Below are 16,681 nucleotides of genomic sequence, written 5' to 3' on the forward strand. Positions count from 1 at the left end.
TTCTTAATTTACTGTTCCCTGCAAATCTAATGAGCCAAATAGTACAACAACATTTTACATTGTGTAACTGACTTAATAACTACTGCTTCAAGACTCTCTAAAGGAAATTCAGAGTTTTGTCTCTAAGCACATTTAACATAGTAAACTCAGTTGTACTGTTTTATAGAGTTTAAACTGTTTTTTTTGGGGTTTTTTTGTTTTGTTTTTTTGTTTTGTTTTTTGTTTGGGGGGGGGGGGGGGGGGGGGAGGTCAGGATCAAAGCTCGGTGAAGGGATAGTGCCCACAGCATAAACTTTCCTATTACATTAGAACAATATGCAAATGTGAGTATGTTACTACAGTTAATACACCTACAGGGTAATGGAGTTTCAGCAAATACAACCTCGGTTCTCTTTTTTAAAGTTGTTGGACAGCTGAAGATCACCATCCCCATTGGCCCTAGAGTGACTATTTTACACTAACTTTTACAAACATTTCATAGGATTCACCAGAATCTTACTGGTGAATGGGGGGGGGGGGGGGGGGGGGAGAGAGAGAGAGAGAGAGAGAGAGAGAGAGAGGGAGATAAGAATTTTCTGATTCAATTATCGATATTAGTTGAGTACTTACAGATTCTCATTGGGTTCCCTTCGGCTCCGCTTTGAAAGTCACTTTCAGTCAATCTCTAAGCATCACGTCAAAGACCTTACATTCACGTAAATAAAATGCATGCTCTGTAGTCAAATGTTATTATTTGCACTCTTTGTTGTGATCAGTGTTTGGGTTGTTACTCAAAAAGACAAAAAGAAGTTTATGTATTACACAGAACACTTTTCTTAAAAGTAATGCAGCACATTGCTCAATTACTACCAGGAAAAAGCCATTTATTACACTTCTCCCTACGTTACTTTTGTGTTTCTCTATAAAATTACCCAAAACCCATTTAACAATATAAAACATAGGCTACAGTCCAACACACAAGAACAATCCCTATTCTAATGGGGACACACATATGGCTGCTCATCTGTTTGTTACCTCTTGAAGTTCAGGGTCAGGCTGCTGGGCTTTGGTCAGCATTCACTCAGCTGTAACATCACTTTGGGTTCTTAGCTAGCTTAGTGCTAGCATGCTGTCTGTGCAGGTGCTTGCAAAGAGTCAAAATTTGTGTTAGCAGTATAATGTGGTTGTTTTTGTTCTGGATGCAGCTTTCACTTTACCATCCCATCTTCAATCTTTTGTGCAATAAAAAGAAAAGTAAGGTCCACATCTATGACTGTGCCACTCTTTTCCTCGTTTAGGACACAAACTGAAATAAGCTGATTGTAGCACAAGTGAAAGTGGAATCAATAAGCAAGATCGATAGGCAAGCAGATTCCAAGAAACTGAACTATCCATTCCAAATAGTGAATGGAGCCAACTATCTCCATCCCTGACCTTTATTCTCCTGTGCTGCTGGCATCTTGTATACCATTGTGTGGAGTGCATACCCACTAATTAGTGCAAACTAACTTGTGCAAAATAACCTGTGTGCTTAAATATAGTAGATAACATATTAAAGGGCAACTATTATGTGTGAGTATGAAAAGTAATTATTACCAGCTTGCTAAGTGATGACGTAGCAACTGTTTCCTGGTCCAAGTGCCTCTTGTGTTGGATGAGTGCCTTGCTTTTTAATATGCCGGAGTGCTTTGTCATGTAACCTGCAACGCAGATTGATTTTACTATGAATTTATCAATAATTATGATGCATTAATGGTAAAACAAGCTAAATATCACCTTGATTGGAAATTTGAATTACTCCAAACATCATCAGTCCCTGATATCATCAACCTGTCAAACAGCCCTATTTGGGACTCTATGCCAAAAGTTAGTAAAAATACAATGTAATGATTTGCAACTAACAATCAAAACAAAACTACTACACTTAAAGCTTTAAAACTAATTAATTTGGTATGCAATTTGCTGTATATATAAAAATAAATAAATAAAAGTTTTATGAAACAAATATATTTCAAGGAGGTTGGGGTCGGTTTAACAAAAGACTGCCAAAGTTTGTTAATGGTAAAAGAAAGACGTGACAGAAGATCTCAAAACTATTTTATTAGTAACATGATTATGAACACAAAAAACATCCCAGAGTAGCAGAGTCTTTCAAAAGTAAAGAGAGCCAAGGTTTCTTGGCTGTGTGAAAGAATGTCTGTCGTTTAAATATTTCAGAAAAAAATTCATCAAAATAAAATTACAAAGATTTTTTGGCTGAAAACTAATATTGAATGGAAACTAATATTGGGTCTTGAGTCAGTGCTGGATAAAAAAAATACAAACTCTCCTCTTTCCAACGTTACTTCACTTCATTGACATTTGCACCACAGCATTTCATTCGGTTGATGTCTGAACCTTGACTGTGCCATTGCAACACCTTGAAACTTTTCTTCTTCAGTCATTCTGTTGTAGATTTCCTGGTCTGGTTGGAATCACTGTCCTATTGCATGACCCAACCCCACCACCATCACTGTGCTTGACATGCTTAGTATGAGGCATTTGTGCTGATTTGCCGTTTGGTTTTTGCCAAGGTGGCGATGTGCTTTTCCAGAGTTCTTGTGGTTTCTTCTGATGCAACTTTCCAAACAAATCCTCTTTAGAGACAAGAAGCTTTCTCCTGGCAAACCTGTCTAAACAAACCACATTTTCTCAGGAGCTTTAACATTTACCAAGCAAACTAAAGTCTGTAGAGTCTGACATGTAGCTTGTGGGTATTTTGCAATTTCTCTGAACATTATGGTCTGTCCTTGGAGTGAATCTGCTTGGATATCCATTCCTGGGAAGATTGTAGTATCGTGTTAACTACTACCTAAATGCTAGAGAGTAGCAAGCTGCCAAAACATCTGCTTTTATAGAGGAGGGCACATGTGATGATGATGATCAGTCATCAAGTGCATTTGGCTACTACTTAACCTCTTAATTCTTATGAAAGCAATAAGAGTGTACAGTACTTAGTTTTTCACAGTAATGCAAAGAGTCTTGTACCTGTACGTGATGAGGGACATGGCATGGGTAATTTGTACATCTGTGAAGACCCCAATAATTTTGAATGATATCTACTAGATTTGAAGCATCATATGCTGAAATGCAGAGTGTCATTATCAGGGAAAGATTTGCTTGTTTCAGCAAGACAATGACAGACCACATTTTTCATGTTTTTTTAAAAGCAAGGTTTTGTAGTTAAAGAGCCTGGGCACCAAACTGATCTGCCTGCACCTGTCACCTATTGAAAACATCTGAAGCATACTAAAAGAGAGTACACGCAAAGGAGGACACTGTTTAGCATCAAGCAAGAATGGAAAAAAAATTGGCTTTGAAAATTAGAGTAAACTAAACCCTCACTTTCCAAACATGGTGATGCAACACACTGGGATGTTGCTGGGATAATACATATGTATTTTTCAAGAAACAAATAAAAAAAAGATCCATCTCCGTGCTCCTTTCAATAAAGTACTGCCTTTAAATTATTTGGAAATCACCTTATTCTATAATAAGTACCTCAGCTTTTTAGAAACAGCAAATAATAACAACAAAAAAAAACAATCTTTGAAAAGCAGTTATGAGTTCATTAAATGTTTGAGGTCAAAATTTAAAATTTTGTTTTTGTTGCTTTTTGACTCTAATCTATTATTGTAAATTGAAATTCTGAGGACTGAAGTACCTAAAAGCAGTGTGACGCCTTTAAAAACCACCTGATAACGCAAACATATTAAACAGTTAGCATATTATTAGAATATTTTAATACATAATTAATTTATTAATTTAAATGGAGCAACTGATACATATGTAGATAAAGTGTGCTCACATTGGACAACACCAAAAACTCCCCCCACCAAAAAAAAAGAAAAAAAAAAAAAGAAAGAAAGAAACTCATACTTGCAAATCCATAGAAACACAATTTCTTTCCACATATGCAAGTTGGAGGAACAGGAGGTGGGTGGGAGAGGGAAATGAGCAAAGCCATCCAGCAGTATTGCTGCTTCTAGCAATGTGTGTATGAGTGTGTCAGTGCAGGTGTGTATGTTATCTTATGTGTGTTTGAGAGCCGTTCCTGCGGCAGCAGCTAAGGCGCTGTAGCGGCACTAGGTGTTATCACTCATTCTGATTCCGTATTACAGCATGACGGATGGGCCCCCGCGGGCCGGCGAGCGTCGCCACACGCTTATTACCGCAGCTCTTAAGTGGGAGTTGATTTAGCTTAAATAGGTTGTTTCATAAGGAGAAGACACCGGCGCTGTCACCACTGCTCTGCTCCTCACTACAGCAAACCACCACTCTAATTGAATAATGCCTTCTTTACATACCTATTAGGGTGCTTAGGTACAGAGTGTGCCCCAATAATTGCTTATACAACCTGGCTAATTTGGCCTTCACCCTGTGCATGCACAGACACGCACACATGCACAGACAACCCTTCTCTCCCTAATGTGTAATATTCATGTCTCTAATATCCATGGTATGTGCATGCGCTATACTAATTTTAAAGTATTGAGTGAAGCTCATTACTATTGCTCCAGTGAATTAGAAACAACAAAACAAATAGTCCTACATTTGAGTAATAAATCCAGGACTTGATACTGCATATCTAATTTGATATTTCTTTAACCTGAATCCAATGGAATCGCTGGATTCTGAATGCTATAAAAGTGCAAATAGACCTACAATCTAAAGGATTAGTGTTTCATTTGCATATCACAGAGAGATATTTCAGCATGCATGTTCCAATAATACAAGCGCCATGCTGTTTAAGCGTGGAGGTGGTTACGATGGGAGGAGGCTTGGATAAAAGCACTTCGATTAACTAAATGTTGATCCATTTCCCTGTCTCCGTTGGCTTTGAGAGATTATTGCTGATGCAACAGTGCGATGGCATGTGAATTGTGCACCACTGTGCAGTGGAACCTGTGCCAGCTCTCTGTAAGTGAACAAGGCACCATGGATTCTTGCCAGCAACAACATACTCCCAGGGAAGCTGGAGCTGGCCGTCAATCATGAGCCCTCAAATGGAAATGCACCCTATTCTCACTAACCCACTACTTCACTCAGTTTGTCAGACAGACATAAATTCATACACATGCAAACAAACAAACACACATATACAGAGGCACTGAAAGCAAAGGGGGGGGGGGGGGGGATAGGTGAGCACTTTGAGGGGAAAATTTGATAAGAATGTCTTGATTAATCTAGCAGCTGCACAAAATTTAACTGAGATTTCAGGATATCATGAGCAGCATGGGAATTTTACTCAGTTGCCTTAGGTAAGAAGTGCTCAGGTTAGAAAATAATTTTACTCACTGGACAGAATTCTAAATAGATTTGGTAAATGCTAGACGTTCTATACAAGTACCAACCCCCAACCCTTCTTTAGTAAGTCCCAGTAGTTTTATATTAATTACAATTATATTCAGAATTATAAGTGGACTTTATCTTTACACTGAGCTGAGATGCCCTTGTCCCACTTATACAAATTTCCTCTCTGGTTATGTTAACATCCAGTTTCTTATTTTAAAAGTGGAGAGTGACGAACTAGTATTCAGTGTCTACAACACCCTTTGAGGGCTTTTTTATTTTGGTTGAGTACAATGAGATGTTATTTCGCTTGAAATAGCCAGATTTTGGGCATTCCTACACAACGAACAGCTACTGTGTTGGTGTACTCTGTCAAATATTCTGTCAATACTACAAAAAGGTGACATGACAGGACACTGAAGATGATGGCTAGGGGGTGGGCAGTATAAACGGTATACGGTAGGAACGATAAATTAAACGATAAATTTGGCCAAAGGTAGAGATTGTGACTATACCGCTCTACCGCGATAGCACATGTTGATGGTGTCATTGAGCTGCGCCTGTTTTGGTCAAAAGCATTGCAGTGGCTGCAAACAACATCATCTGCAAATTATGCCGGGCGACAGTAATAGCAAAGAGACGAAGCACTTTTGAAATATGGGGAAAGCCAAAAACTGTGCTTCCTCCACTTCACTACCATTGATTCATTAATGCTGAATTCTCTTGCAGCTGCTCTACTCCCATGTTGTTGCAGTATATTAATGACTAACCTTGTATTGTGGATGGATTATCTCAGTTGTTCTCCTGACTGAAGTTTGGTATGTTTATAGCATCGTGCCATGCAATTGCATTTGTCCCTAACCACCAGGAACCCTCACGCTAACTTTTATTGAGTGGAAAAAAGTTAAAGTTCATCCTTCAGCTTCACTGTGCTAATGTTATGCTAACATGGCTGTTTTGCTAGCGATAACGTAGGACATCATTATATACCAGCTACTCTGACTTCAGTAACCTACAAAAGTCACTGCTGTTTAGTTTTCTGTCTTCATTTATGTTGGAAGTGATAGAAGAGCTGTACGTTTTCATTTTTTCAGAAATCTCTCAGTCAGAACATGGCATATCATGTTTAGGTGGAAACTAGCGAGCTAACCTGCTAACTTCTAACTCTGTTCAATTTAATAAATTCTGTTTTCATGGATGTCTGGATGTTAAACTTAATTGTTACACCTGGTAAAGCAGCAACACTAATCATTTTATTAAAGATGACAGAATTTAGACAGTTTAACTCTCAGTGATGCCGCAGTGTTCGTTTGACTTTGGGACCTGAAGTAGACGGAGTTTTGGACCCAGATTACTCCGTAAGGCTCCTGACTACGGCAGCCGTAACGCTCCGACAATCCATCAAGCAGTGCGGCTTCATAGCTTACCAAAGTCGTTCTAAAACGTTTTTGACAGATTTCTGTGGCTGTGTACTACATAAAATTGGTTCGAGGTCAGTAAGCACAACCAGAATTCATACATAAAGCACTGTCGATTTTTGAGAAAATTAAAGGATTTTAAGTTTTAACCATAAGATTTTACACACCTTATGGTGTGTAAAATACGTTATACAGAAGAAAATAATATATCGCTATATATATTGTTATCGCACATGCTTCAAATTATACCGTGATATGGATTTTAGATCATATCGCCCAGCCCTAATGATGGCTTTATGGCTTGCTCCTCGTTTAAAAAGACAAACTTATCCCTTATCTGATTGGCTAGTTGTATTTACTTGGTTAGGGTTGGATAGATGATTTGTTATGCAGAAATGTCAGTACGTGAAGCAGTACCAACTCTTGGCAGTCTTGGGGGGTTGTAATAAATGACCCACCAATAGGGCTTATGCTCAGTACGGTCCTGCTTATTTATTGCAGATACACAAAATATGTAGTTGGGTTTATGTTTATTATTCCCTTTTTTTTTTTAAATTATAAGCCACAATTAGCAACAGCTATTGTATGTTATTGCATAGACATCGTCATAATCGCACCAATATTCATTCTCTATCAGAGAGTTAGTTACCCATATGGAAAAGATACATATAAATCTTATAAAGTTTGTATCTGTCTTGTGTGAAACTTGTATGAAAAGCATACAAGAGTGAAAACAGATATAAGATCCCTTGAAAAATTATATAAATGAAACTTGTATGTTTTGGATACTTACTAAAACAATATATGAAAGTAATGAGAAAGTGACCACTTTCATGAGTAAATCATATAAGCCTTATGATTCACTATATTCAATTCAATTCAATTTTATTTATATAGCGCCAAATCACAACAAAAGTCGCCTCAAGGCGCTTCATAGATACAGAGAAAAACCCAACAATCATATGACCCCCTATGAGCAAGCACTTTGGCGACAGTGGGAAGGAAAAACTCCCTTTTAACAGGAAGAAACCTCCGGCAGAACCAGGCTCAGGGAGGGGCGGCCATCTGCTGCGACCGGTTGGGGTGAGAGAAGGAAGACAGGATAAAAGACATGCTGTGGAAGAGAGACAGAGATTAATAACAGATATGATTCAATACAGAGAGGTCTGTTAATACATAGTGAGCGAGAAAAGTAGTATGAAGTAGGCCACATCTTATTCAAGTCTTTTATAAGTTTTTACAATTTCTTTTCCATATGGGTAAACTAGTGGCTATCCAGCTGCTGAGAAGACACAGTGAAGATGTACTTGTCCTTTTGTGGTCAAAAGAGAAACAGTCAACTGCATACATGCATGATACCAAATCATTTTACAACCCTTCATCTGTGCAGGGAATCCAAAAGGTTTGAGATAAAAGTATCACAGACCAACCAACAAGATTTTACTTTCTTGAAAAATAGCTGCTATTACAAAGTAACATAAATTTATCATTAAATGTTAGTAATATTCACAAATTCAGTCTCAATCATACATGCATGCACACACACACACACAAACCCTCCACCGCCTCCCTATACAAACACACGAGCAAACACACACACACACACACACACACACACACACACACACACACACACACACACACACACACACACACACACACACACAAATCTACTCAAATACACATGGGAACAATCACACACAAACATTTACGAAATGTACATTTGTATAGTCTGTACACATGTGCCCACACATGCTCACAGCCCTGTGGGTGCTTTGGTGTGCCAACCCGCTCTCTTTCCCATGCGTGTTGGCTGTGCCCTCTGGTTGGCGGTGATTGATGATGGCCATGGTGAGGCAGATCATTTGGATGGCCCCATCTACACAGGACGTAAATCAAATCAGCTTTGCTAATGATTCTCAGACACTCATCTGGCAGCCATGGCCAGAACCCTATTGCATTTTGCACAGAGGGACAAAAGAAACATCAATAAGTCCCAAAACGGTTTTATTTGACCACTCGTTTCAGAAATTGATGTTCAATTCTTCAAAGATTTCATTCTGAAAGATAGGTCCCCTCTGTGTAGGAACAATCATCACAAGTCATGCATGCGTGGTGTGTGGACATGTGTGAGAAGCTCTATGTGCATACATGGATTTAAATATGACGCAAGGTGATGTCACAATGCTGAATGGAGAGAAGATTGCTTCGCTTGGATATCCAATATCAGCTCAGCACGGGTGACAAACTTAAATGTGACACAGCAATCAAACAGGTAACGCTGGAGAAAAGAAAGAAAAACAGAGAATGAAAACTTTAGCCTCCAGACAACACATGCAGTCTCTGAATCGGTCTGTGGATCCAATCCTGTTGCTAGCTGTGATGTGATGGATAACCCTGGCAGGCGAGAGGACCTCAGCCCTCAGGCCTCCATGGGTGACCCATTACAACTTTTCATTAAAGCGTCTGTCTGATGCACCGCCTTGATTTGTCCATAATTTATGATGCCATTACAAGCTAATTAGTGCCAGGATCCCTCTGCCCTGCTCAGCACGCCAGGCCCTTGGCAGTTAAGAGGGCACAAACCGCTGGCATTGGTTCCCAAATACTAGTAAAGGCTACTCTCCATAGACAGTTCCTTTTTGTTCAATGCAAAAACACTTTCACAACAAAAACTAAGAATAAACAAGCAGCTCCTTTACAAAATAACATTCTACGTCATGCATAAAAAGCATCAAAGTTATTTTCAATCATTATCCAGGTGTAAAGCAGAAATCTGTTCTTAAGCTCTTTGAATCTGTTTTGGTGCGTGCGACTCCCTGTCATCACTTCACAACTAAACCGTGGCACAAGATTGACCTTGTCCTTGAATTTGCTTTTGGTTTCTGCAGGCTTTGATCTCTGGTAGCTATCACTGCCAGTGCTCACTCTCACTTTATCCTAAAGCAAACCACAGCATCTGCTGCTGCAGTTTTTATAGTCTTTGCAATAATCACCACGCGTGCAGCACAGAATTTTGCATGCTCTGGATTGCTGCAAATCCAGAGCATCTAGAGTACCAGTCTAGAGCACCAGATTAATAGATGAGATTATTCTAAGTGTCCTGTTAAACAAGAAATGAAAATTTGAATTTCTTTGTCTTTACAGTTATTTGACCTTAGGTGGGGAGGACGTGCAAACTTGAAAATGTGAATCATCTGAATACAGAACAAATGTTTAACAGCAGCCTAACAGAGCAGAGAGTGACTGTCCTCAGCAGCTTGTCTAAGGATTGGAGAAGGGGGGGGTGTCTCATCAAAGCCAGTGCACCCATGCATGAAAGTCAATCCACTGCTTGTGTGTGTTTTATTTATTCATTAGTGACACGCGGCTTGAAAAGGAAGAAGAAAAAAGACAAGAAAGTTCCATTCAAATAAGCATGGCATCCCTGGAGCAGGATTGTAAGAGAGAACAAGAAGGGGGAGAGATAAAGTGTGTGCGAGATTGTGTGTGTACGTCTGTGTACGTGTTTATGTGTGCGTAAAACAGGGTGCTAGAGAAAAGGGAGATGAGGGAAGAGTGGGTTGACTTCTTTTAATTTGGGGAACCCCTCGGGGGAAATCGAGCCCGTGAACACGCAATTACGACAGTCATCAGTGAACCGCGCATGTGAGGAAGTGGGGCATTGAGCGTAAAAAGAAAATATCAGGATGGAGAAGGAGGAAATGATTTGAAGTATTATTATCTCAAGTCTCAGTCACCCTGCCCCCACTGATAATCAGTCAAATACAGATCCTAGTGTACAAAGCACACACACACACATCTCCCCGTGCTTTATTTTGGAAATGATGAATGTAACTAATACACAGGTAATCTATTACAATTAACTGACGGCAATGGTGGTGGGGGAGGGGCAAGGCCGTCATCATTGGCCAATTATCATCTTATTATGGATGTTAAGTGGCCTCATATTAGGGTCAATGCCCCTCATTTCAAGGGAGAAAATAATTGTTAACCTCTGTAATAGTGATACACAGAAACTATTTAACACACCCCAGGGGGATCTCTGCAGCCTCATCAGCACATCGACAGGAAGTTCAAATTACTTTTAAACAGAGGACTGCACTTTTCCTGTGTCTTTACATGACAAGGGCAGTCAAATATCTTATGTAGATACTGCGAGATATTATATTGTTGTGTTATAAAGAGCTTGGGAGAAGTTTACAAGTGAATTTAAAAAAAAAAAATAAAAAAAAAAAAGATAAATCAATAATCAACTAAAAAACTTTCAACAAAAAACTTTCTTGTAAACTGTTTTTCACCTGTAATTCATTTTTACATCTCCTCCATATTTAAAGCAAAAAAAAAAAAAAATGCAATATAAAATACATGTCTTTGAAGTATTAATGTAAGCTCCATATAAAAAATGTATTGTTTACAACGAGTCAGACTAATTACTTTACTGCTGTATTTGACAAAATAGCCCAGCTGCATACATTTCACACAATCAACAGAGACACACAGTCAATATTAAAGAAGTCGGGAATTCACTGTTGCTGAACACATGACCGAGATACAATTACAACAATTTTAGGTAATCGCATTTTGGACTCATGGCAGGTAGAATAAACTTAAAGGGAAGTCTGAGATTTGGTCCCTTTCAAAACAGTGTACGCAATGGAAATGGAAAGTCCTCTGAGGGTATATGCTGTGCTGCAGTCTCCCTCAACAGTGCACAGGAAGAGACGAGAGACCTAGCTAAGTGTTTTCCAATAACTTTTTCTTTTGAGTCAGGTGAAACTAAATCCATTTAGTTTGTAGATAACAGTCAATTTTATATGAATGACTCTCCTAAGTCAACCTGGGGTATATGATTTTAGGAAATCACTATTTGCAAATAACTTTCAATTTCTTTCCAGCTTAAATCAAGTTTTTCAGGAAATTCTCTTTGTGGTATATTGCATCTGGCTGAGTGGCCTTTATTGTGCTGGCTCTCAGGTGGGCTTTTATATGGGAAGGCTGGACCCCGGGGTCCTGTGTCGCCTCTGGCAGATATTGAGACAGACACTGGAGTGACGATCTTTCCCAATAGCCTGACTGCCTCATTCAGCAAATTCTCTAAGTGAGTTACCTGTCTAGGAGGGTGGTTTAGATAGAATGAAACACTCACTTGTCACTTATATTAACCCTCTTATACCCCTTATCCCCCACCAGCACCTCCCACCAAACCCCAGAACCTCATACTATTGTTTTCACCCTTTTTTCCCCACCTTACAAAATCCCCATCTTTTTTTCTTTTCTCCCCTACATTAACCCGCAATTCTCCCCATCACACCCCCTGAAGCCAAAATCATCTTCATTTTGCATAATGCTCCATTTAAACTGATAGCAGTGACATAAGGAGGGTGAGATGGAGAAAATGGGGCATCATCAAGCTTTGTTCGCTCTCTCTCTCTAGCTGGCTGGCTGTGACCCCTGGTGGCAGTTATGATCCACAAGGTCAGTTGGTCTGTGGTCCCACGAACCACACAGAACTTCTTCCTCCAGTAAGCCAAACAGTCAGTCTACGACTTAGCACAAACACACACACAGTATATACTATACTCTGCTCATCCATCTACCAAGCCTTACTCCATTCAGCCACCACCTTCTGCTAGTCAAGTGTGGTAAGACACGAAATCTATTACAGTGTCAACATGACACTGCCTTATGGCATCTGTAAATGTGTTGCATGGAAGTGTTGCTTTTTTTATCAACTAGTTACGGGTTATTTCGACATAGTGTGGCCATCTAAGTGGAAAAAAATATTTAAAAATCTTGAGTTCTTTCGCAAAAGAAATAGCTGAAAAACCTATATATAAAATACATAATTTTTTTTTTTTTTTAGACAGACAAATTATTACAATTATTATTCTGTTTGTTTGTTTGTTTTTTTTAATTTACTGTCCACTGGAAGTGTTGGGTAAAATGAGTTACTGTGATCACATTACTATTTTTAGTAACACAATAATTGAACTACACTAGCTATACTAAATCCTAAATAACTAAATACTACATTCAGTAATCACATTACAATTACATTTTTTTTACTTATATTATAACAGTTCAAGAATTATTTACAAAACAGGCAGATAGAACAGAGAAAAAATATATCAATGCTTTTTTCTTTCTTTATCATTAAGCTTGTTGTTGTTTGTCTTTAAGCGGCGATATGGACATACAAGATCCTACAAACACAACATCAGCACTTTGCAAACTGCACAGACAGGATAGATGCAGCATTGGTGGCTGCCGGTATTTTTGAAGCTTATAGCAGCTTCAGCAAATTTAGCTCAAGTCATATGGGTAAAGATTAAAAAAAATACATACATACATATATAGGCAATGTTTCAAGGTACAAGGTCAAGGTTACACGAATTAGTAAAGAGCATTAGTTTCCATTGGATCATCTCCAAACTTGAAAACAACATACTAGTTACTGGGTCTTTTTTGAGCCCTTTAAAGCATTATGTTTTCCAATACAACATTATACGACTGCACAATGACACAAAAAGTTTAATATACTACATTAGATTTTCCAAATTAACAATGCTGACATCAGTTTAAATGAAAGCAATGCAGATTAGGGATTTAAAAAAACAAAAACAAAAAAAAGCTGACGTCAGCACTCACTGTTGCCAGACCGTCAGCTCGTAAAAAATGAACAGAGAACAGGTCATTCATAGGTTGTTAAGGGTTAAAAACTAGAAGGATTACACTTTTTGAAAGCAAGTATATTTGCCATATTAAACACTGTAGAAAAGATCAAGATGTCTTGTTGTGGAAATAGTTTGCTGCCGACTTATTTCCACTAGTTATGTTTCCTTAATGATGAACATTATGTAAGTTTGTCTTGATGAGCACATCTCCCGGATGTCACCAATAAATGTATAAAAACAAACACGATTTTGGATGTACAAGCTTTTCCCCAGGCTTCAGCAATTTGTAAATATAGAAAGCACTCTGTTGATCCTAAATCAACACATCGTAGCTGTCAACATTTATTCTGTTTATGTATCAGATATTACCAAGAAACAGAGTAAATATTCAGAAAGAGGTTCGGACAAAAAACAATGACAGAAGCAAGCACTGCCGACATCTCTATCCATCTTTCCCCGTGTGACGCGTTCTTAAATATTCCAATCGAGAAGTGGGCAGAGACACAACACAACCTCATGAATTCAAATGCTGGATGCCCGGAATGCCAATGGTTTCAGTCTTTCCTGCTGCTACCAATTTATATTTTCCATATGGGTCTTTAAACGGCAAATGGAAGTCAGTCTGTGCCCTTTTATCCCACCCGCCGCCCCCCTGGGGAGAACAACGGTCAAAAGTCAAGGAAATTCTGATTCCTCTGCAGAGCACACCAAGGGCACCTAAACACAAACCAAACAGCTCCCACCATGCCTGAGCGTTGGCAAACTTGTGCTCCCTCCCTCAGAGATCTACTAGTATTCTAAATGGTAATTATTACACATTCACACACATACACGCACAGCGCATGGTCTGCACAGATGAAATGCAAAAGACAAAGAGGAGAAAGGGAGGAGTTCAGGGAGAAACTGAAAAGAAAATGAGGTGTAGTGGAAAAAAAAGGAGGTGAAATATAGCAAACTAGGGAAAAAAAGAGAAAAAGTAATAGGGAAAAAAAAGTGGTGGGTATGTAAATGTAGAGTCAGAGAGTTCAGGAGGAGAGAGCGAGTATAATGTGCTGAGCTGACCTGGGGGCCGCGGGGCTGAGTGTCCAGGGGCCGGTGGGGGACGGTGGCCAGATCTCTGCGGTTATCATTATGTTGAGGGGGATCTCTTCTCCATCCTTCCCTCAATCCTCCCTCCTCTTCTATCTCAGACTCCATTTCTCTCCCAGGGCAAAGGTGAGTTGGGCTGGGGAGCAGAGGAAGGTGAAGGGTAACTCAGGGCGAGCTCAGGGTCGGTGGCTGTCGTTAGCAGTGCAGCTTGACCTGCTCACCCATAACTTGAAGTTTTACTCCCAAAGTTTTTTCCATCTTTTTTTTTTTGTCATGCACGGTCTTGTTCTCTCACTGCTGCCAGACCAAGCTAAGATAAATGAAATGTCCTCCCCTGAATTTTAATAGGTCAAACGTGTCACTGCGGGAACTTGTTGGAAGTAGTTTGCCAAAAAAGTCTCGGACTCAAACGATAGAGATGATCACAGAATTCTTGCGCATGAAAATCATGTTTTGTTTTGTGGGCGGGGGGAGTGCATCCATGATAACAGTTTTTTATGAATGTTTTGTGTATAATACTTTATAAGTACTTTAATAGGAAACAATACGCAGACGTTTCATGGTCTGTGTTAAAAGAAAGACTGAATGAATTTGAACCTGGCAACATACAAAGAAGTAAATCCACATGTACGACTTAAGCTGGGGAAAAAAAATGCTTCAGACACGTTGTGACTATTCTCCCACAAATTTTGCATTCTCCTGATGTCACTGACAATAAAAAAATAGGACAAACCTGTCCCTCATCACTGTTTGAGGGCAACTGATACAGAGACAGGAGGAAAAGCTTGGAGAACTTGGCAAAAGTAGTAAACAGCCTAATTGATAAATAGCGCTTTTCTATAACATTCACCTATACAAGCACTTTTTCTACGCTTAACTGCTTTCCATCTAAAATTCACGCACATTCATATAAATGCATAGAAGACCAACTTGGGGTTCAGCATCCCAAAGATTCTTAGGCATGCAGACTGGAGGCTTAGCCATACAGGGATTGAAACACCAACCCTTTGATTACTGGATGACCTGTTCTACCTTTTTCTTCATAAGTTCTGAATTCGACTGATTAATAAGACCAGATGTTAAAATCCATGAGAGCATAGCACAATATAAAGGCTATGGTTACGTATCACAGTTTCTGCCTTTCATCTGCCTCCTCAGTGGCATCCTCTCAAGGCTTGGGCAGCTATGCTCTCTGGAACGCTTGAGAACTCATATGCAGTCACAGTACTTCATGTAGCACTGACCCAAACGCACTGGCTAGGTCTAGAAAGACCACATGCAGGTCTTTCTTTTCTTTATCACCCGTGTCTTCCAAGCATCTTGGAGAACTGCCTGTCCCTACCTTCGAACTGAGGTGTCAATTAAGTTGCTTTTTTAGCAGGAATACAAAAGCCTTTGAACCTCATTCCAACTATTGGTTGTTCTCTTCCTCCTTGGGTGTAAGGGCCAAATATGTGAGGGTTTCGTAAAAAAACCCAAAACTCCAGCATCTGTATTTACACAAGTAAAATGAGATGAAAGGTCTCATAACAGCTAATATAATAGGCACAAGGTTTTATACGTTCAGCATTCCCAATGCTTTTTACCTCCATGTGTCAAATACCAAATACCAGAGTCCATCCCTCTGGTGACCCTGAATTGGATAAGTGGAAGAGAATGGACGGATGGATGGTTTCACAAGGATACTTAGACAGGCCTGTAGGGCTAGACCTGTCTTAATTTAGCACCAAATAAATATTGACAACTTACCCCCAGGCTAAGTAAAGCTTAAGACTGATGTTACCATGGTAACGATCACTGACACTTGCTTTGATTAGTTACACTCAACCAAAAAAAGAAAAACAAAAAAGGAGAGCATAGTTCACAATTTGTGTGCTAGCCTTCTCAGGGAAAGAGAAAAGGGAAAGTGTTTGTAGAGATCACACAAACCCGTGGAAAATACACAGCAGCGAGCTTGTCACTCGTTTTTGTTTGCCCAAGCAAACTATCCTGAGCCTGACTAAAGACACCAAACAGGTGCCACGTTCAAGGACGACAATAGAAAGCAAACCTACCTGTTAGATACTGAGATAGCAGCGGTCAGGTGGCTGTGGTACTCTCAACTCTGCGGCTATAAATATTATTCTGTATTTATCTTGTCTTCATTCCCAGTCTTACTGTTTCTTTGCATTTCTTAAGATTTGTAAT

The 16,681-nt window shown here is 39.3% G+C and overlaps 1 protein-coding gene across 6 annotated transcripts in view; it reads right to left on the reverse strand.

Annotated features, from left to right (window-relative positions):
- LOC146508631 (uncharacterized) overlaps positions 1 to 16,681 on the reverse strand; it is a 65,001-nt gene that overhangs the window by 37,423 nt on the left and 10,897 nt on the right. For 5 of the 6 annotated variants that reach the window (XR_014876721.1, XR_014876719.1, XR_014876718.1 and 2 more), the window contains one exon: positions 14,468 to 14,630. Coding sequence is in view for 1 of the 6 variants with exons in the window: in XM_085176541.1 (XP_085032667.1) it covers positions 14,468 to 14,630 (163 nt within the window). In the remaining 5 variants the exon portion in view is untranslated. Of the gene's footprint in view, positions 1 to 5,145; positions 8,608 to 14,467; positions 14,631 to 16,681 lie in introns of those variants that run through there. The other variant, XR_014876720.1, reaches the window with a different exon arrangement.

This window comes from Neolamprologus multifasciatus, chromosome 11 (genome assembly GCF_963576455.1).
Source record: "Neolamprologus multifasciatus chromosome 11, fNeoMul1.2, whole genome shotgun sequence".
NCBI lineage: Eukaryota > Metazoa > Chordata > Actinopteri > Cichliformes > Cichlidae > Neolamprologus > Neolamprologus multifasciatus.